At 43.8% G+C, this 23,264-nt stretch overlaps 1 protein-coding gene and 1 non-coding gene across 2 annotated transcripts in view; both read right to left on the reverse strand.

Moving 5' to 3' along the window:
• Positions 1–590: 590 nt before the first annotated feature.
• Positions 591–23,264, reverse strand: part of CIB1 (calcium and integrin binding 1) — a 57,885-nt gene continuing 35,211 nt past the window's right edge. The window contains exons 6-7 of the mRNA XM_063925834.1: positions 12,156–12,244; positions 591–2,654 (exon numbers count right to left, since the gene is read on the reverse strand). Coding sequence (XP_063781904.1) covers positions 2,633–2,654; positions 12,156–12,244 — 111 coding nt within the window. The 3' untranslated portion in view covers positions 591–2,632. The remainder of the gene's footprint in view (positions 2,655–12,155; positions 12,245–23,264) is intronic.
• Positions 22,558–22,653, reverse strand: LOC134938929 (small nucleolar RNA U13). The gene has a single exon (XR_010181364.1). It is a non-coding gene; the product is annotated as a small nucleolar RNA U13 (small nucleolar RNA).

The following is a 23,264-nucleotide window of genomic DNA, read 5'->3' on the forward strand; positions in this document are numbered from 1 at the left end:
CATGTCTCGCTCCATCCACCAATGCTACTTTGCACCACAGACTGTCCAGGAGTTGCCGGATGCTTTAGTCCAGGTCTGGGAGGAGATCCCTCAGGAGACCATCCGCCACCTCATCAGAAGCATGCCCAGGCGTTGAAGGGAGGTCATACAGGCACGTGGAGGCCACACACACTACTAAGCCTCATTTTGACTTGTTTTAAGGACATTACATCAAAGTTGGATCAGCCTGTAGTGTGTTTTTCCACTTTAATTTTGAGTGTGACTCCAAATCCAGACCTCCATGGGTTAATAAATTTGATTTCCATTGATAATTTTTGTGTGATTTTGTTGTCAGCACATTCAACTATGTAAAGAACAAAGTATTTAATAAGAATATTTCATTCATTCAGTTCTAGGATGTGTCATTTTAGTGTTCTCTTTATTTTTTTGAGCAATATATATATATATATATATATATATATATATATATATATATATATATATATATATATATATATATATATATATATAGAGAAACAAAAAGTAACATATTGGGAGATGTTTTTATTATACATAACAAAATTAAGTAACAAAAAAAAAAAAAAAAAGTATTTTGTGGTCATATTATAAAAGATTTTATTTTAAATCACCCTGTAGTAAGATTACAATATATGATACAGAAAGTTTTTCTTAAGTGCAAAGAAAACAGTGCAAATTAAATGTATCAGCCAGGACTATAATAAGACCGGATTTATAGCTAACCTTTCTGGATGCTATAAAAACGCACATGAAATGTTTCATAAGCAAACTAGTTAAATGAAAACAATTTATCTCAAATATTTCCCTGGTAAATATTTATGACAATATTCAGGTTACAGATTACTGCAATTTATCTCCCAGTTACACAGAGCTTATTGTCTGTCTATAAACACTAGATCAGCCATCTGGTTGTAAGATGTCAGATATTTAAAACAATGCTTGAATTTCTAGGTTATGACATTTGATTTAACTTTTGACTTATTTTTATAAATAAAATGTTATCTGTTGTATACCAGGGAGAACCGTGTTCAAATGAAAAAATAAAATTACTTTTGGTCTAATAAGTAGTGTCAGGATAAGATCTTATAAAAAAAAAAAAAAAAAAAAAAAAATTGTATACAAAATTGTGCTTCCGTCCAGCCAGTGGGTTGTACAGTATCACACTTCAGGATAGATCACATCAGAATACAAAAATATAAATCTTCCATCCTGTAATTTCTTCTCCATGTAAATAATTTGTACATCCAGTGAATGATAGATCGGTTAGTACAGAAAGTAGTAAAGACATTTCTTGGTAACTGAAGTACTTGAAGGACACAGAGTATTAACAGTCATAACATGTAAAGGAGAACTACACTTTCCTCATTCATCAACTGCAATTTTTTTTCTTTAAGAAATAATTTGTGTTATTTTCTACCTGTGTGCCACCAGGGTAGTTTCCCTTTAGAGCAGTGGTTCCCAACCTAGGTCCTCAAGTACCCCCAACAGTGCATGTTTTCCAGGTCATTACTCACTGACACATTATAAAAGACCCACAGGTGGAGCTAATTCTTTCACTTGCAATCCTGTGAGGAGACCTGGAAAATATGAACTGTTGCAAGTACTTGAGGACCACGGTTGGGAACCACTGCTTCCCGGGAGTGGCTCCATACGATTTGGTACATTTTGTATGCGATCCCAGCCATACCTACGGGAACAGACATATCACGAGTGCAGCACTAACGACCTAGAGGAGTCGAACCGACGCTCACGGGGCCGCGCATCGGATACACAGCCAAAATTGCACGATTTCACCCAATATATCGGCCAGAATGCCCGAATTGGGCTGAAATCAGGCATAATTGTTCTAGTGGATGGGGCCCTTAAGAGTGATAAAAGGTTTAAATGTCTACGTAGGAGTGCTAAGCTTCAGCAGCACAGAGTGCGTGCCCGCTTCCTTTGCATAAAGCGGGATTACCCAAGTGCAGCAATAAAGCCACGGGAGCCCCGGAGCACTGCTGACGACAGAAAGAGGACAGCATTCATTGCAGAGAATGGTCCATACTACAAGCAACAGTGGATGCAGTTCTTCATTACGCACTGAACTACAGTGATTGGTGATGTGACAAGATAGGAACAAGCACTTACGGGTCATGAACTTACAAAATGCCCTGAAATACATAACAGCTGAAAAACTAAAATTAGAACTGTGCAATGTAAACTGATGTATATGCAGTTTATTTTTCCTGGTATGGAGTTAACCTTTAAAATGTTTTTACAAACTATATTGTTAGTAAACAAATAAACAAAACAAAAAAAAAAAAGCTTTACTTTAAAACCTAATTAAGGCACCAGATTTTGAGCATATGTTCAACGTTCAACCCTGTTCTCCTGCATACATCGGACCAGTGCAACTGAATCTACACAAGTAAATGGGGGCAGGCACTGACAGTGAAGTGTAAACAGACAGCAGTTATTGTGTACAGAGCTCTCCGCTGTGGAGTTAATTCAGTACTGGTTATTGGTGGGATTTCCTGGAAGACCTCAGATACAGGTTGCATAGATTCATCAGAGGGGATTCACAGTGTACAGATTGATTCCAGTGGCTTCGCTGTAATTCATACTGCAGGAACATTCACAGCATGATCTTGAAGGAGCTAAAAAGATAAAAATGTAGAAATTAAGTTTCCTAATCTCGATGCCAGAACCAGGGTTCAGTGTCACTGCGAAAAAAAAAAAACAGACCAGAGGTGAAGTATAGAGCGCATGTCTTAAGGTGTGTACACACGGTGAGATCTTTTCTTCCGATTCTGACTATATAGTCAGAATTGGAAGAAAAGATAGTGCAGATCGCAAGATGACAGTCACCATGCGATCCCGATTCGATGCCGATGCGCGGTCGGCATCGGCAGAAAAAATAGACTGTGCAGGCAAGTCAATCTTGACTATCTCTATAGAAGAGATAGTCAAGATTGACACTTAGCCAGTATCGCAAGCACATAATGAGTGTGCTTGCGATCCTGGTTCTGTGCGATTTTGGCTAAGTGCCGACCCGGCCCCTGTCGCACAGTGAGAATCGGTTAAGTCCGAATCTCATAGTGTGTACACACTGATAATGTTGATATTATCTTAGACCGTAAAGCTATACCTCTAAATACACTTTTACCGTGGAGCCGCTATGGCCGCTAGACTGAATACACGTGCTACGCACTTTGTACGCTATTTGCGTACAGAGTCCTGCACGTGGTACGTACTTGGCGTACACACGCCACGCTGAGTGTACAGAGTACACACAGCGTGCGCACACACAATTGATAACCTTTAAACCTTGTTAATGATACACTGTAATGATATGATTACACTTTAAACCCTTATCAACAAAGTACTGCAACAATGTTACATCTTTAAACCTTAAGTAGCGCTGACGGTATAAAGTAACCGCAGTGCGTACACCTTAACAATGCTTATACACCTTATACAGATAAATACACTCTAAGACCCTTGCCGGAAAGTGAAGACGCAACACTGATTTGTAGTTGAAACCACAGGGTTCTAAGGCCACAGTGGATTAATTCCAAAAGGTAAACAGTACAAATCATACACTACAGGCTAACAAGGTAAATCTAAACAGAATAATGGCTACAGAGAATGTACATACGTGAGAATGTTCGCAAGCGCAACCCGGCCGGTCCTCCACTAGTCAGATAGAAAGCGTTCAGAGTCTTCTGACCGGCCAGGCAACAATGGGCTTTTTATACACAACATGCATACACAATACAATGGTCACTGTAATCTCATTGTCCATTGGACACAGGGATGTATCTTTACATTACAGAAGAGGTCATAGGTGGATTTGAAAAGGTGGGCTATGTCTTTCTCAACTGCTCTTGTGGGTGGTCTCCTCTGGATTCCCCCCGCATACATAATATACAGTAAATACAGTTTAAACCTATATTCTGCTTCTGCATCTAACTATCCACAGGAACATGCGATCTTCCTTAAACCAACACCAGAATGTTTCCCTTAAAATACCCTACAGCTGGATACCAAACACCACCTTGTAACCTTGTTCTGTCCCCTCCTATCCTGTAAAGGTGAATCCCTTTGTTCTATTACCATTTTAAACAGCTATTTCTTTCTGATGTGGTGCAGGGGGCTATGTGTACAATGTGCACTATATGGGTTAAATATGTAATGTTCTGATAACCCTCTATGCGCTCACAAACTCCGCCGTAAATACCCATACCACGCGCATGATCGCAGGAGCGATCCTACGCAAATTGCGGATATGTGCACGCACGGCAGACTGAGTGCACGCGCAGCGGGCATGTACATGGGGTTAGTACGTAGGGCATGCATTACAATATTTTTCGACTTTGACAACACCCTTAGGGTGTGTACACACGGCGAGATCCCTGGTATGTTCAATTTTGACTATGCGATTTCCCTTGAACTTCCCCAGAGCCCAGATAGCACAGATTGTACAGATTGTACAGATTTTGACTATCTGTGCTTGAGATTTTGTCTATGTACGATTTTGACTAAGTGCCAATTTTGACTATACTTTGTACTAGATTGTACACTAGATAGTCAAGATTGACTTGCCTGCACAGTCTATCTAGCCTTACGATACCGACCCCACGGGAGCGCGCATCGGGATCGAATCTGTATCGCAAGACGCCTAACACCATGAGATATGCACTAGCTTTTCATAAGATTTTGACTACATAGTCAAAATCTCACAGATTTCTCTCACTGTGTGTACACACCCTTAAACTGGGGATATGCAATACAATTATCTGGAAGACCATCTGTCCAATCTGGCTTGTTGGAATGAAAATATGTATGGGAACAAATGACAACCAGCCAGATTGGACAGATGGTCTGTCAGATATGTGTATACTCTGGGCCCAACTTTACACTTTCATCCTTCTACACGCTCCATTCCACCAGAGACGTGTATATTGGACATATTTTCAGGTCTAATAAATATTCTAATAAAAAAAATAAGATTTTACTCACCGGTAAATCTATTTCTCGTAGTCCGTAGTGGATGCTGGGACTCCGTAAGGACCATGGGGATTAGCGGCTCCGCAGGAGACTGGGCACAACTAAAGAAAGCTTTAGGACTACCTGGTGTGCACTGGCTCCTCCCACTAAGACCCTCCTCCAGACCTCAGTTAGGATACTGTCCCCGGAAGAGCTGACACCATAAGGAAGGATTTTGAATCCCGGGTAAGACTCATACCAGCCACACCGTATAACTCGTGATACTATACCCAGTTAACAGTATGAAATATAACTGAGCCTCTCAACAGATGGCTCAACAATAACCCTTTAGTTAGGCAATAACTATAAACAAGTATTGCAGACAATCCGCACTTGGGATGGGCGCCCAGCATCCACTACGGACTACGAGAAATAGATTTACCGGTGAGTAAAATCTTATTTTCTCTGACGTCCTAAGTGGATGCTGGGACTCCGTAAGGACCATGGGGATTATACCAAAGCTCCTAAACGGGCGGGAGAGTGCGGATGACTCTGCAGCACCGAATGAGCAAACTCTAGGTCCTCCTCAGCCAGGGTATCAAACTTGTAGACTCTTACAAAAATGTTTTAACCCGACCAAGTAACAGCTCGGCAAAGTTGTAAAGCCGAGACCCCTCGGGCAGCCGCCCAAGAAGAGCCCACTTTCCTCGTGGAATGGGCTTTTACAGATTTAGGGTGCGGCAGTCCAGCCGCAGAATGTGCAAGTTGAATCGTGCTACAGATCCAGCGAGCAATCGTCTGCTTAGAAGCAGGAGCACCCAGCTTGTTGGGTGCATACAGGAGAAATAGCGAGTCAGTTTTCCCGACTCCAGCTGTCCTGGAAACATATACTTTTCAGGGCCCTGACTACGTCCAGTAACTTGGAATCCTCCAAGTCCCAAGTAGCCGCAGGCACCACAATAGGTTGGTTCACATGAAAAACTGATACCACCTTAGGAAGGAATTGGGAACGAGTCCTCAATTCCGCCTTATCCATATAAAATACAGATAAAGGCTTTTGTATGACAAAGCCACCAATTCTGATACACGCCTGGCCGACGCCAAGGCCCACAGAATGACCACTTTCCACGTGAGGCATTATAGCTCCACGGATTTAAGTGGCTCAACCCAATGCGACTTCAGGAAATCCAACACCACGTTGAGATCCCACGGTGCCACTGGAGGCACAAACGGGGGCCGACTATGCAGCACTCCCTTAACAAAAGTCTGAACTTCAGGCAGTGAAGCCAGTTCAATTTTGGAAGAAAATCGATAGAGCCGAAATCTGGACCTTAATGGAACCCAATTTTAGGCCCATAGTCACCTCTGACTGTAGGAAGAGCAGAAATCGACCTAGCTGAAATTTCTCCTTTGGGGCCTTCTTGGCCTCACAGTACGCAAAATATTTCCGCCATATGCGGTGATAATGGTTTGCGTTCACTTCTTTCCTAGCTTTAAATAGCGTAGGGATAACTTCCTCTGGAATTCCCTTTTCCTTCAGGATCCGGCGTTCAACCGCCATGCCGTCAAACGCAGCCGCGGTACGTCTTGGAACAGACAGGCCCCCTGCTGCAGCAGGTCCTGTCTGAGCGGCAGAGGCCATGGGTCCTCTGAGATCATTTCTTGGAGTTCTGGTTACCAAGCTCTTCTTGGCCAACCCGGAACAATGAGTATAGCTCTTACTCCTCTCCTTCTTATTATTCTCATTACCCTGGGTAAGAGAGGCAGAGAAGGGAACACATACACCGACTGGTACACCCACGGTGTTACCAGAGCGTCCACAGCTATCGCCTGAGGGTCCTTGACCTGGCGCAATATCTTTGTAACTTAGTTGAGGCGGGACGCCATCATGTCCACCTGTGGCCTTTCCCAACGGTGTACAATCATTTGGAAGACTTCTGGATGAAGTCCCCACTCTCCCGGGTGGAGGTCGTGTCTTCTGAGAAAGTCTGCTTCTCAGTTGTCCATTCCGGGAATGAACACTGCTGACAGTGCTAACACATGATTTTCCGCCCATCGGAGAATCCTTGTGGCTTCTGCCATCGCCATCCTGCTTCTTGTGCCGCCCTGTCGGTTTACGTGAGCGACCGCCGTGATGTTGTCTGACTGGATCAGCACCGGCCGGTGTTGAAGCAGGGGTCTAGCCTGACTTAGGGCATTGTAAATGGCCCTTAGTTCCAGAACATTTATGTGTAGGGAAGTCTCCTGACTTTTCCATAGCCTTGGAAGTTTCTTCCCTGTGTGACTGCCCCCCAGCCTCGAAGGCTGGCATCCGTGGTCACCAGGACCCAGTCCTGTATGCCGAATCTGCAGCCCCCTAGAAGATGAGCACTCTGCAGCCACCACAACAGCGACACCCTGGCCCTTGGAGACAGGGTTATCCGCCGATGCATCTGAAGATGCGACCCGGACCACTTGTCCAACAGATCCCACTGGAAAATCCTTGCATGGGACCTGGCGAATGGAATTTCTTCGTAAGAAGCTACCATCTTTCCCAGGGCTCGCGTGCATTGATGCACCGACACCTGTATACGTATTAGGAGGTCTCTGTCTAGAGACGACAACTCCTTGGACTTCTCCTCCGGGAGAAACCCTTTTTATCCTGTTCTGTGTCCAGAACCATACCCAGGAACAGTAGACGCGTCGTAGGAACCAGCTGCGACTGTGGAATATTCAGAATCCAGCCGTGCTGTTGTAGCACTTCCCAAGATAGTGCTAATCCGACGAACAACTGCTCCCTGGACCTCGCCTTTATAAGGAGATCGTCCAAGTACGGGATAATCATTTCGGCCATTACCTTGGTAAATACCTCGGTGCCGGCGACAGACCAACGGCAACGTCTGGAATTGGTAATGACAATCCTGTACCACAATTTTGAGGTACTCCTGGTGAAGAGGGTAAATAGGGACATGCAGGTAAGCATCCTTGATGTCCAGTGATACCATGAAATTCTCCAGGCTTGCAATAATCGCCCTGTGCGATTCCTTTTTGAACTTGAACCTTCGTATATAAGTGTTCAAGGCTTTCATTTTTAGAATGGGTCTGACCGAACCGTCTGGTTTCGGTACCACAACATTTTGGAATAGTAACCCCGGCCTTGTTGGAGGGGTACCTTGATTTCACCTGCTGGAAGTACAGCTTGTGAATTGCCGCCAGTACTACCTTTCTCCGAGGGCAGCAGGCAAGGCTGATGTCGCCTCGAACTCCAGCCTGTATCCCTGTGATACTATTTGCAGAACCTAGGGATCCACCTGTGGGCAAGCCCACTGGTCCCTGAAGTTCCCGAGACGCGTCCCTACCGCACCTGTCTCCACCTGTGGAGCCCCAGCGTCATGCGGTGGACTCAGAGGAAGCGGGGGAAGATTTTTGATCCTGGGAACTGGCTGCTGGTGCAGCTTTTTCCTTCTTCCCTTGTCTCTGTGCAGAAAGGAAGCGCCTTTGACCCGCTTGCTTTTTTGAAGCCGAAAGGACTGTACCTGAAAATACGGTGCTTTCTTAGGCTGTGAGGAAACCTGAGGTAAAAAATTTTCTTCCCAGCTGTTGCTGTGGATACGAGGTCCCAGAGACCATCCCCAAACAATTCCTCACCCTTATAAGGCAGAATCTCCATGTGCCTTTTACAGGCAGCATCACCTGTCCACTGCCGGGTTTCTAATACCCTCCTGGCAGAATGGACATTGCATTAATTCTGGATGCCAGCCGGTAAATATCCCTCTGTGCATCCTTTATATATAAGACGACGTCTTTAATATGCTATACGTTAGCAAAATATTATCCCTGTCTTAGAGTATTAATATTATCTGACAGGGTATCAGACCACGCTGCAGCAGCACTATTTATGCTGAGGCAATTGCAGGTCTCAGTATATAACCTGAGTGTGTATATACAGACTTCAGGATAGCCTCCTGCTTTTTATCAGCAGGCTCCTTCAAGGTGGCCGTATCCTAAGGCGGCAGTGCCACCTTTTTTGACAAACGTGTGAGCGCCTTATCCACCCTAAGGGATATCTCCCAACGTGACCTATCCTCTGGCGGGAAAGGGTACGCCTTCAGTAACTTTTTAGAAATTACCAGTTTCTTATCGGGGGAACCCACGCTTCTTTACACACTTCATTCATTCATCTGATGGGGGAACAAAACACTGGCTGCTTTTTCTCCCCAAAAATAAAACCCCTTTTATGTGGTACTTGGGTTCATGTCAGAATGCGTAACACATTTTTCATTGCCGAGATCATGTAACGGATGTTCCTAGTGGATTGTGTATATGTCTCAACCACGTCGACACTGGAGTCAGACTCCGTGTCGACATCTGTGTCTGCCATCTGAGGTAACGGGCGTTTTTTGAGCCCCTGATGCCCTTTGAGACACCTGGGCAGGCGCGGGCTGAGAAGCCGGCTGTCCCACAGCTGTTACGTCATCCAGCCTTTTATGTAAGGAGTTGACATTGTCGGTTAATAGCTTCCACCTATCCATCCACTCTGGTGTCGGCCCCATAGGGGGCGACATCCCATTTATCGGCCTCTGCTCCGCCTCCACGTAACCTTCCTCATCCAACATGTCGACACAGCCGTACCGACACACCGCACACACACAGGGAATGCTCTGACTGAGGACAGGACCCCACAAAGTCCTTTGGGGAGACAGAGAGAGAGTATGCCAGCACACACCAGAGCGCTATATAATGCAGGGATTAACACTATAATTTAGTGATTTTTCCCCCCAATAGCTGCTTGTATACATATATTGCACCTAAATTTAGTGCCCCCCTCTCTTTTTAACCCTTTGAGCCTGAAAACTACAGGGGAGAGCCTGGGGAGCTGTCTTGCAGCTGCACTGTGAAGAGAAAATGGCGCCAGTGTGCTGAGGGAGAAGCCCCGCCCCTTTTTCGGCGGACTTTTCTCCCGCTTTTTTATGGATTCCGGCAGGGGTAATTTATCACATATATAGCCCTGGGACTATATATTGTGATGATTTGCCAGCCAAGGTGTCTTATATTGCCCTCAGGGCGCCCCCCCCCCAGCGCCCTGCACCCATCAGTGACCGGAGTGTGAGGTGTACATGAGGAGCAATGGCGCACAGCTGCAGTGCTGTGCGCTACCTTGGTGAAGACCGAAGTCTTCTGCCGACGATTTTCCGGACTCTTCATGCTTCTGGCTCTGTAAGGGGGACGGCGGCGCGGCTCCGGGAACGAACACCAAGGTCGGGTCCTGCGGTCGATCCCTCTGGAGCTAATGGTGTCCAGTAGCCTAAGAAGCCCAAACTACCACCTGTTAGGTAGGTCGCTTCTTTTCCCCTTAGTCCCTCGCTGCAGTGAGTCGGTTGCCAGCAGATCTCACTGTAAAATAAAAAACGTAAATATACTTTCTTTCTAGGAGCTCAGGAGAGCCCCTAGTGTGCATCCAGCTCAGCCGGGCACAAGAATCTAACTGAGGTCTGGAGGAGGGTCTTAGTGGGAGGAGCCAGTGCACACCAGGTAGTCCTAAAGCTTTCTTTAGTTGTGCCCAGTCTCCTGCGGAGCCGCTAATCCCCATGGTCCTTACGGAGTCCCAGCATCCACTTAGGACGTCAGAGAAAATGAAAAGCATAATTAGCAAAGAAACACAAATACACCAACTATATCTGTCTCCAGTGGTGGATACATACGGCAGATCAGAGTATTAACAACCATTTAAATAATAGTCTGTACTTTTGTCATGGTTACCTCATTCCCCAGTATGTGGACATTTTCCCAAATCCCTGATTGGACCAAAGTTGTGTTTATAGATGGAGTCTGCAATGTCATAGTAGTGTACAATAGATTTTGTTGTTTCAAGATTTTTTTCCCCATACTAGTTCATGTATTAATAATGAAAAGTTCAAACATACTACATGAACATACATTAGTCAGGACTTACGGTTTCCTCAAATAAGGCCAACATAAATGTACATTTTTGTATTAAATGTGGAATTATTTATGAAAGACCCTTAAGTGCAGGCAAGAAAGGGTTTGAGATAATTAACCACTGTGTTCAACCGTAAGATGCCTTGAAGATATATCACTTATATTACATTAGCGTTTGAGTTTTTTCTGATCCCCTGAAGAATATTAATTAGGTATTTGGCTGTAATTAAAATTAAACGTAGTATTAATTATAAATTAAGCCATAGATCCTAATGTCATATCCCTTTCATAGATTAAGCGTCAGCCCTTAAAGTGGGGACGAGAAATGATCCAGACATAGCCATCCATAACGTAATGTGCAATATACTTCCCATGGTGGAACAGTTTAAGGTAGAGACTCCTTCTGTTTGGCACTAACACTCCTGTCATCTGCCCTTGAGCGACTTTATTCAGCACAGATCCTGCATTGCCACCTACAGAGTAGGAGACACTGGCTCTTGCTAAATTGATATAATCTGTCTGTATTAGGAGTATTTGGGCCTCATCTGATGATGTTCGCCTTGATATGGTGGGTGGGGATGCAATTTTGACCTAACATGCTCCCAAGATCCTCACTTGTACTCAAATGGTAATTGTAGTGTTATACAGGTTGAGTATTCCATATCCAAATATTCCGAAATACGGAATATTCCGAAATACGGACTTTTTTGAGTGAGAGTGAGATAGTGAAACCTTTGTTTTTTGATGGCTCAATGTACACAAACTTAGTTTAATACACAAAGTTATTAAAAATATTGTATTAAATGACCTTCAGGCTGTGTGTATAAGGTGTATATGAAACATAAATGAATTGTGTAAATGTAGACACACTTTGTTTAATGCACAAAGTTATAAAAAAATATTGGCTAAAAATACCTTCAGGCTGTGTGTATAAGGTGTATATGTAACATAAATGCATTCTGTGCTTAGATTTAGGTCCCATCACCATGATATCTCATTATGGTATGCAATTATTCCAAAATACGGAAAAATCCCATATCCAAAATACCTCTGGTCCCAAGCATTTTGGATAAGGGAGACTCAACCTGTAACTGTTTTGAGTATCAGCGTGCACCTGCATTTTCTTTTTTCAGCATTGCACTACAAGTCACAGCATGGTAGCACCTCTTACTTCAGTATGTGTAAAATTAGTCTAAGTCCCACCCCCTCTATATATAAAGTAGGCTTGAAGGTCTTTGTGAAACACGCACCTGACAAAGTCGGGAGATCTGGAGATGACGTGCTGGAATTCAGAGTGGTTTATCGTGCCGTCCTTATCAATGTCCGACTCTTCCAGAATCTATCACAGAATCAAACAAATCTCAGACATTACTAGGTTTACATTTTTGGAGGCACTACTATAAAACCAATGCAAAATGTGACAGCACTCCAATAAAGATTACTTATAATGAACACGAGATGCGACATGTAGCTATCAATTATAGCAGAAGGCAATCATTCCCAGAGACTCCTGTCAGACAAGCGATGGCGATGCTTCATTCTAATATTGCATTTAATCATTCTTACACACATGACAGTGCTCATAGAGCGTAAGACTACATTCATCGCTGTGTCAGTGTGGGAGCGATTACATGCCTCATTATTTACCAGCAATCCAACGCAGTCCTGGGCAATGATTTAGTCCAAGTGCAATGCTAAATGACCTGCATCACACAACATAATAAAGGCAGCATCAGGATTTCCCATGGATTCTAACTGCCTAAAATAGCACAAATTTCACAGAGAGCTTTGTGCAGTACACCATCCCAGTCTGGGGTAGGTTGCTGTTACATGAAGGGAGAATACACTCCCAGCTCACACTAGCATGTACACTGTCTCAGTGACAGAGTAGCCCCGCCTCTTACGTGCAGAATACAGAGCGCAGTGTTCTCCAGGGAAGGGTGTAGATGTGCAGCCCAACCACTATCAGTGACAAATCGATGCTCTTCCTGCTCTTTTAGGGCCAGATTAAAGTAAGCTAAAATGTTCATTTTACATGTGGAATTTGTGTTGCATGTAATTGAGAGAATCCAGCATATAGATGTGGACGGAGCATAGGTGACACGTGAGTAAAGGTACAGATGTCATAAGCTACTGGACAATGACTACTGCAGAGTCTGAAAGGCTTAATAATAAAAGTACTATAATTTGCAAGTACAAAAGTAGCAGATTATGCGGCTGCTTGTGTAGCATATGACTGGCGGAAGGTATACCTTGTCTCATGTGGAATACATACGATTTACCAGCAGACGGAATGACGGCTGTCAGTATACCCACAGCAGCATCCTGTGTCTGAATCCCAACAGCGAGTCCCCTCGTGGACTCCCCACAATTCAGGCCCGGAGGCTTGCTTCGCTCACCATAGGCGATATTCCCACTCGGTTGGTGGCATGGACCCTCCAACTGAGTGGGAATAGCAGGTGGTGGGCGAGATTCCGGGCGTTGGTATTTCACCAGCTGTCAGGATACCAGCATCGGTCTCCTGAACACTGGGATCCCGACAGTTGGCATTTTAACTGCATCCCCCTCATGCAAGGTTTTATGAGGAACGGCCAGCCAAAGAGGTGCAGCCACATACCACACAAAAAAAAAAAAAACTGTACTGGAGCGAAAAACAAACAAACATTCTCCTTGTGGCCATGTTTTAACCCGGCTTTAAAAAGGTAACCAGCACAGGGTCTGGCAGTGATTGAAAGCAATACCCCATTTCTTTTCAGTTCGTTAATGCTAATGCTGTTCCTTTATACCAATACTGCAACTTGAGATGTGACCAAGAATATTTTGGTGGCCGCCTGAAGATAGGAACAAAATATTTTATTTTTATTTTTTGGTTGAACCAGATGAACAGGATGATTTTTCTGTTACTGGAAAGTCCAGATATCTGCGCTACACAGAAAGCAATTAAAAAAAAAAAAAAAAAAAAAAAAAAGATTTTAATACCTACCGGTAAATCATTTTCTCTTAGTCCGTAGAGGATGCTGGGGTCACCATTAGAACCATGGGGATAGACGGGATCCGCTGGAGACATGGGCACTTTAAGACTTTCAAAGGGTGTGAACTGGCTCCTCCCTCTATGCCCCTCCTCCAGACTCTAATTATAGGAACTGTGCCCAGGGTGACTGACATTTCGAGGAAAGGATTTATTGTTAAAACAATGTGAGCATCTTACCAGCTCACACCTCAAATATGCCGCAGAACGTGGCATTCAACAGAACACAAGCCAACGGCGTGAATAATAGCAGCAACACGCTGACCATAAACGTCACACAACACGTGTGCAACTACAACTAATAACTGCAGATACAGTATGCACTGGGACGGGCGCCCAGCATCCTCTATGGACTAAGAGAAAAGGATTTACCGGTAGGTATTAAAATCCTATTTTCTCATACGTCCTAGAGGATGCTGGTATCACCATTAGAACCATGGGGTTATACCAAAGCTCTAGAACGGGCGGGTTAGTGCAGATGACTCTGCAGCACCTATTGACCAAACTTGAGGCCACCATCGGCCAAGGTATCAAACTCGTAAAACTTTGCAAAAGCGTTTTACCCTGACCAAGTAGCTGCTCGCCAAAGTTGTAATGCCGAGACCCCCCGGCCAGCCGCCCAGGATGAGCCCACCTTTCTAGTAGAATGGGCCTTTACTGAATTAGGTAACGGCAAACCTGCCATGTAATGAGCATGCTGAATCGTACCACAGATCCAGTGCACAATGGTCTGCTTGGAAGCAGAACACCCAACTTGTTGGGAGTATACAGAACAACCAGAGTTTCCGTTTTCCAACTTGGAGCCGTTCTGGCGACATAAAACTTCAAAGTTCTGACCACATCCAGAAACTTGACTCAACGAAGGCGTCAGTGGCCACAAGCACCACAATAGGCTGGTTCACGTGGAAAGAGGGAACCACCTTCGGCAGAAATTGTTGACTTGCTCTCAATTTTACACTATCTTCATGGAAGATTAACAAGGGCTCTTGTGAGACAAGGCCGCTAACTCAGACCTCCGCCTTGCAGATGTCAAGGCCAACAGGATGAACACTTTCCAAAGAGGAACTACAATTCCAGCTCCTGTAAAGGTTCAAACTAATGTGATTAAAGGAAAGGAACTGCAACACCACATTAAAGGTCCCATGGTGCCACTGGAGGCACAAATGGAGGTTGACTGTGCAACACGCCTTTCACGAAAGTCTGAACTTCTGGAAGGGAGGCCAATTATTTTTGAAAGAAAACCTATAAAGGCTGAAATCTGTACTTAAATTGAGCCCAACTTTAGGCACACAGTCACACCTGCTTGTAGACACTGGAGAAAATGACCTAGCCGAAACTCTGCCGTAGGAGCCTTCTTGGATTCACACCAAGAAACATACTTTCTCCAAATACGGTGGTAACGTTTAGACGTTACCCCTTTTCTAGCCTGAATAAGTGTGGGAATGACTTCACTGGGAATACTCTCACGGCTAGGATTTGGCATTCAACCGCCATGCCGTCAAACGCAGCCGCGGTAAGCCCTGATACACACCCGGCCCCATCTGTAACAGGTCCTCGCACAGAGGAAAAAGCCAGCGATCTCCTATGAGTAATTCCTGAAAATCTGGATACCAAGTCCTCCCTGGCCATTCTGGGACAATGAGGATTGCTCGAATCTTTGTCCTTCTTATGATCTTTAGAACTTTTGGCATGAGAGGAAATGGAGGGAATCCATACACTGACTGAACCACTCACGGTGTCACCAGTGCATCCACTGCCATTGCTTGAGGGTCTCTTGACCTGGAACAATATCTCTGAAGCTTCAAGTTGAGCCGAGATGCCATCATGTCTACTTGAGGAACTCCCCAATGACTTGTTACCTCTGTGAAGACTTCTCGGTGGAGGCCCCACTCTCCTGGATGGAGATCGTGTTTTCTGAGGAACTCTGCTTCCCAGACGTCCACTTCTGGAATGAAGATTGCTGACAGAGTGTCTGTACGCTTTACCTCCCAGCGGAGAATCTGTGTGGCTTCTGCCACCGCCGCTCTGCGTTTCGTTCCGTCCTGACGGTTTTTTACATGCTACTGCTGTTACCTCGCCCGACTGGACCGGTACGGGTAGATCTTGAAGAAAATGTTCCGCTTGTAGAAGGCCGTTGTAAATGGTTCTCAACTCCAGAATGTTTAATGTGGAGACAAGTTTCCTGACTTGACCATTCCTTGGAAGTTTTACCCCTGTGTGTCTGCTCCCCAGCCTCGGAGGCTTGCATCCGTGGTCACTAGGGTCCAGTCCTGGATCCCGAACCTGCTCCTCACTAGGAGGTGAGATTTGTGCAGCCACCACAGGACTGAGATTCTGGTCTTGGAAGACAGGATAATCCTCCGGAGCATGTGTCGGTGGGATCCGGACTCTAACAGGTCCCACTGGAATACACTGGCATGGAATCTACAAAAACTGTGAGACCTCGCAGGCCGCAACCATCATCCCCAGCAACCGTATGCATTAATGGATAGACATACTTGCTGCTTTTCAAATTTATTCGACTAGTCTCTGGATCTCCAGAGCCCTTTCCACTGGAAGAAAAAACTCTGTAGTTTTGTGTCCAGTAGGAAGAACTGTCAGGGACAGTACAATGTTCTGTACCAACCTGGGCTTGTAACACTCAAGTACAGGAGAATAGTGACTCCTTGCTTGCGAAGGGGAACAATCATTTTCGCCATTACCTTGGTGAGAATCGTCGGAGCCGTGGATAGACCAAACGGCAACTTCTGAAATTGGTAATGACAATCCTGAATTGCAAATCTCAGGCAATCCTGACGTGGAGGATAAATGTTAACATGTAAGTAGGCCTCCATTATGTCTATCCAGACTGGAGATTCCGGCCTTGAGAAATTCCATTCTGAATTGGACTTACTTCAGGTAGAAATTGAAAAATTTTCGCATTTGGATCTGTCTGACCGAGCCGTCCGGCTTCGGAGTCACAAAGAGGCTTGAATAAAAAAAACCCTCCCTGTTGGAACAGGGGAATCAGGGTAATGACCTGATCCTGACTCAATTTTTTCAATGGCTGTGCTTTTTACCTCCCTGTCAGGGAGAGAAATTGGTAAGGCCGATTTGAAATCGGTGTGGGGAAACGCCTTGAACTCCAGTTCGCATCCGTGGGACACTATTTGTAAAACCCACGGGTTCAGGCCAGAGTGAACCCAGAACTGACTGAAGTGTCCGGCACTCCCCCACTGGGGCGGACTCTCGCAAGGGAGTCCCAGCGTCATGCAGTAGATTTAGCAGAAGCAGGAGATGATTTCTGCTCCTGTGATCCTGAAGAGGTGGACCTCTTCCTCTACCTCTATATGCAAAGAAAGGGAAACCTTTTACTTCTTTCGTACCACATGGGCTGCTTTTTTTTTGTGTGTGTGTGTAGGGACAAAAGGCAGAAAAACCAACTTACCTGCGGTAGCTGTCCCCCAAATCATCCAGAACACTACCAAACAAGGTCTCCCCTTGAGTTTGGAAGAGACTCCATAATCTATTTTGGAAGCAGGCTGCGCCTTACACTGGTGAATTCTCTGTCACGGCTCCACGCATGGATGCCGTAGCATACTATCTATGATCTAACGTTAGGAGAATCTCAACCATAGCTAGCGTCAATACTGGATGATGAAATTATCAGAGCACTTTGCAATAGCTCTACTCATTCACGCACATGCAATGTCTTGAGACATGTCTCATGGGTTGTATAATTAAATATTAATGTACACTCCAACGTGCGGTCTGTCGGCTCTTAAGGACAGATGTCCCAGATGCAGGCAGAGTTACTTTCTTGTTAACCGTGGGAGGACCCTTTTTAAAATAGGGGGCGACTCCCCCTGTCACCTGCCGGGAATGGCTAGGTAACCTGAATTCCGTTGTGAATCTCAAGAGGAAGGAAAAAATGTTCCTTCTTTTCTTTCTTTATATAGGTAAACCTCTTATTGTCTAAGACAACCCTTATAGCTACAATCATGTATGAATATTCCTAGTTAATGTCGGAATCACTCTGGAAAACTAGTGTCGACACCGGATTAAGAGTCCGTGTTGGTATCAGCGTGCATTATAGAGATAATGTTAGGAGATCCCGAGGGGTCTGGAGTGGATTAAAAACAAAGCTTTGGACAAAACACCTCTTCCACAGACTGTCTCCAGGATTGTTCCTGAGACTCAGCCATATTATCACGCAACTTATTTCACCCATACACGTTTTTAGTGGTGTCGGTAGGTCCACCACATTACATAATATACATACACTATATTATATTATATATATATATATATATATATATATACTTGCAAATGTCGGATCGGCACTCTCCTGGAATGTTTCTTCCCGGTTCGTAACATTAGATTGCACTTTGAACACCCCCAGCCCCGGTCACGCTTCCTCCGGGACCCCGGCACCCGCACATGCTCTACACATCCACGACAACCACTGAGCGTCGGGATGTCATGGCAACGCGGCGGCCGGAGACACGCTGGAGGTCACGTGACCGCGGCACTAACACGTCATCACACCCGGGACGGAAGCTCCAGGCTCCCCCGGACGCTGCAGCCTTTCCCACACGTGGGTCTTCCTCACCATAAAGGTAAATGTTTCACTGTTTTTTCACTTTGTATTTGGCTCACCTTGAAAAAGGGGCTTGCGTGCCCCGAAACGTTGGATTCACCAGCCATGAATTAAAAGCACTAGCACTTTACTTTTGCTTTGTCAGTCTGAGTGCCGCTGTTTGCTGCATTGCCTGCCATTTGTGTATATTATATATATATATATATATATATATATATATATATATATATATATATATATATATATATATATATATATATATTATAACAAAACAAAAAATCAACCCTAATATCTTGCGCTATACCTCTAGTCTCACACCAACAAGAAATACCCTCTGTCAGATAAGGTATTAAAAGTAGATTACAAATAGAAATGGATTCTCGTGGGAGCCAATATGCCTTTTGTATGACAATAATTAAAAGTTTTTATTGTACAGAAACAAACGATATTTATCCTAAGCGTTCGTTATTGACACAACCTTCTAAAAATTCATATAAAACAATATTACAATCTTATACATAAATTACAGTTGGATGTGAGGATTTTACAGCCAGGTGATCACAGTCAGAACTCGAAATGGATGTATCTCCAACCAGATGTTTGTGATAAGGACTTTGTTAACCAGACGTTGCAAAACCCAACGCGTTTCGTCCGTTAGGACTTCATCAGGGGTTTGGAATCAGTTCTTATAGTAGAAGTGATTACCATTGATTAGAAAGGTTTAGAATATCCAATGATTACATCCAATCACATATTCAATTCGATAAATATAATATCTAGATAGACTTCAAAAAAATATATATAAATTTGGTTGAAATTAGATGATGTTACGTTCCCTATTTTCAATCAAGAATGGTGGAACCTTATAGTCTACCTCTGTTTATACATGTCACCAAACAGAGAACTTAGGAAAATTTCAAATCCTGAACGAAACTATTCCTTTTTACCAGAGCCGGCCATAGGCATAGGCAAACTAGGCAATTGCCTAGGGCATTTGATATGCCTAGGGGCATCATCAGCTTCTGCTGATTAAAATGATATGCAACATGCCTATATTCTGTATGTAGCATTTCATATGCAGATACAGCCACAGTCTCACACAGTATATAGGCATGCTGCATATCAGTTTAATCAGCAGAAGCTGCTTGTGCATCCTAGCCACATAGCAATGCAAATAAGATGCATTTTCATTAAAAAAAGGTGCCCGACATTAGCATTGATGCAAGATTTGTGAGGACACATCTGTATCCAAGCAGAGGCAGAGGTCACAGTGTTAGTGGAAATGTGAGTGCTATGTGCACGTGAGTGGGTTGGTTGTGCATTCGTGTTCAGAATATGTGTAAGGAGCATTATGTGTGTCATGTAAAAATGCATTAATAATGTGCAACATATGTGTAAAGGGCCACTATGTGTGTCATTATGTGTATAAGGGCATTAATAATGTGCGGCATATGTGTAACAGGGTACTACTGTATGTGTGTCATTATGTGTATAGGGGCACTAATAATGTGCAGCAAATGTGTAGGGGGCACTATGTGTGTCATTATGTGTATAAGGGCATTAATAAAGGTTGTCATAATGTGTAAGGTACATTATGTTTATAAGGACATTAATGTGTCTCATGTGTAAGGGGCATTACTGTGTGGAATTGTGTATAAATGCATTACTAATGTGTGGCATTATGTGTATAAGGTGCTCTACTATGTGGCGTTGCATATAGAAAGGGCACTACTGTGTCATCTAATGTGAATAAAGAGCAATAAGGTGTGGTGTAATGTGAATTAGGAGCAATTCAGTGTGATGTAATGTGAATAAGGGGCTCTACTGTGAGGAGTAACGTTTATACGGTAAAGTGATACTACTGTGGGATGTAATATGAATTATGGACACTATCGCAAGATAAAATGTGAATAAAGTTGCAGTACTGTGTGGCGTAATTGGAATTGGGGTTACTATTGTGTGGCCATGCCCCTTCCCAGCAAGAAGATGCCCCTTTTTGGGCTGTGCGTCAAATGTGCGAACTGTTCCTATTTAAAATATAGGGGGTACAAGGACTGCTATGGGGGAGGGGTGATGGTGCAGGGAAAGAGGTGCAAGGTCAGAGGCAGAACCAGCGGTGGTGCTAGGGAGCACCAGCCAAAATCTTGCCTAGGGCATCATATTGGTTAGGGCCGGCTCTGCTTTTTACAGGAACAAGTGCAACCTCACTGAATCCCAACTACAGCCTGGGATTCAGTGAGGTTGCACTTGTTCCTGTAAAAAGGAATAGTTTCGTTCAGGATTTGAAATTTTCCTAAGTTCTCTGTTTGGTGACATGTATAAACAGAGGTAGACTATAAGGTTCCACCATTCTTGATTGAAAATAGGGAACGTAACATTATCTAATTTCAACCAAATTTATATATATTTTTTTGAAGTCTATCTAGATATTATATTTATCGAATTGAATATGTGATTGGATGTAATCATTGGATATTCTAAACCTTTCTAATCAATGGTAATCACTTCTACTATAAGAACTGATTCCAAACCCCTGATGAAGTCCTAACGGACGAAACGCGTTGGGTTTTGCAACGTCTGGTTAACAAAGTCCTTATCACAAACATCTGGTTGGAGATACATCCATTTCGAGTTCTGACTGTGATCACCTGGCTGTAAAATCCTCACATCCAACTGTAATTTATGTATAAGATTGTAATATTGTTTTATATGAATTTTTAGAAGGTTGTGTCAATAACGAACGCTTTGGATAAATATCGTTTGTTTCTGTACAATAAAAACTTTTAATTATTGTCATACAAAAGGCATATTGGCTCCCACGAGAATCCATTTCTATTTGTTATATATATATATATATATATATATATATATATATATATATATATATATATATATATACACACACACATACATATATATATATACACACACACACACACACACACACACATATACACACCACAAGCAAGTTGGCGGCACTCAGAGACTATAATAAGCTGCAAAAACGTGCTTTAATGTTCAACGTTTCGGGCCTCTGCCCGTCGTCAGGAAATAGCAAACAGTGTGCGGTACAGAAAAAGGACATTTATACATACACAGACAAACACTAAATTACCTGATCAGATGCAGGTGAGTGTGCGCTCCGGGCGCCGACCTCCACGAGTCCCGCCACATCATCACTAGCGCGTCCCCGTGTTGTCGTCATCCAGGAGCGTCCACTCCCCCGGGCCAATAAAAAAAATATCTATATATAATCTCCCTTGAAGAAGTCTGATGGGACAAAATGCGTTGGGTTTCCTGCACTGACCCCCTACGGATTTTAAGCTAAGTTTGATCTCCTATCCTTTTTTAATTCCTTTTGGTACATACTATGGTCTTTTATCTAAAAACTTTTTTATGGTTTTACATGTAACTTTTTTACTCTCATATGCATTAAATATTTTTTACATTCGTTTGGCTCTTAAATTATAAGAATTTTAAAACCACTTTTTAGCAACACTGGTCACCACTACCCCTATCCCTCTATATTCCTATACGCCTAGCAGTACTATACCGGTACTGCGTATTCAGGGTTTGGCTGACACCTATAGTAAAGGTTATGTGTGCTTTGTTTATGGTAATTTTAAAGTTAACTCATTGTAGAGATATGTATGTATGTATGTATGTATGTATGTATGTATGTATGTATGTATGTATGTATGTATGTATGTATGTATACACACACATACATAGTCCAGTAGGCGGCACTCTGGTGAATACTACATACAACAGCAACAACGTTTCGAAGTTTATTAACTTCGTCCTCAGGTTACAAAAGATACGAAAGCTCACATACCTTATATCCCCTCCCCATGTGTGGTGAGCTCCGGCGTGGACCCGGCCTTCAGACGCCCACAGATGACGTCATCCTGCCGCCCCTCCTACCTAAACATACATCTGTGTCCCTACTAAAATTTCCTCAAGGGAAGACAACCCTGTCAGACATGCTACATACATGTGCAAACACCCCACAGACACTCCGGGGCTTATAGGGGACAGATCCTTTAATCAGAGGAATAATGTGTCGAGTCGTAACACAGGGACTGCACATGTCACACAGCCGTGTGAACTCTCATTAATCAGGTTTACGAACCACAAGGATCGTAAAATCTGTCAAGGGACACAGAGGATTTTGTCAGCTCACAACCTAGCGTTAGTAGCAGAGAACTGTACAACAAAGTATGCCCACAGACCTGCAGCTCTTTTATTCATATAACAGTATATACTTACTTATACCCAGCACTAATTTAACCTCGCCCCCCTTGCTCTTTTTGCACCCTGATACAGCGGTGAAGGAAGAATCAGCATCCTAGGAGGGAAAAATGGCGCCAAGTAATGTGCTGGCTGACTGAGGAAGAAGTCCCGCCCCCGCAATGGCACGCTTCTCCTCAGTGTGGATTACTAGATTTTTATACTGGCGGGGGTTAGGACAGTGCCACCGCACTATATGCCCTTATGTGCCAGTTTTACAAAGAGGATTTTGAACAAAAACGCTCACGCCTACACACTATATATAAAACAGGCCGATCAACGGATTATTGGCAAATTGGTCCAATAATTGTATAGTGTGTACCTAGCTTATTTCTGCTCCCTTTATAAAACACCCAAATTAACACTAGCACATACATTCTTCTAGGGAAAGTGCATGACAATATGAGGATACTGCACACCACATCTACAGGAGAGGCAGCAATGTAAGGCAGGCACAGTCAC

Source organism: Pseudophryne corroboree, chromosome 6 (assembly GCF_028390025.1).
Source record: "Pseudophryne corroboree isolate aPseCor3 chromosome 6, aPseCor3.hap2, whole genome shotgun sequence".
NCBI lineage: Eukaryota > Metazoa > Chordata > Amphibia > Anura > Myobatrachidae > Pseudophryne > Pseudophryne corroboree.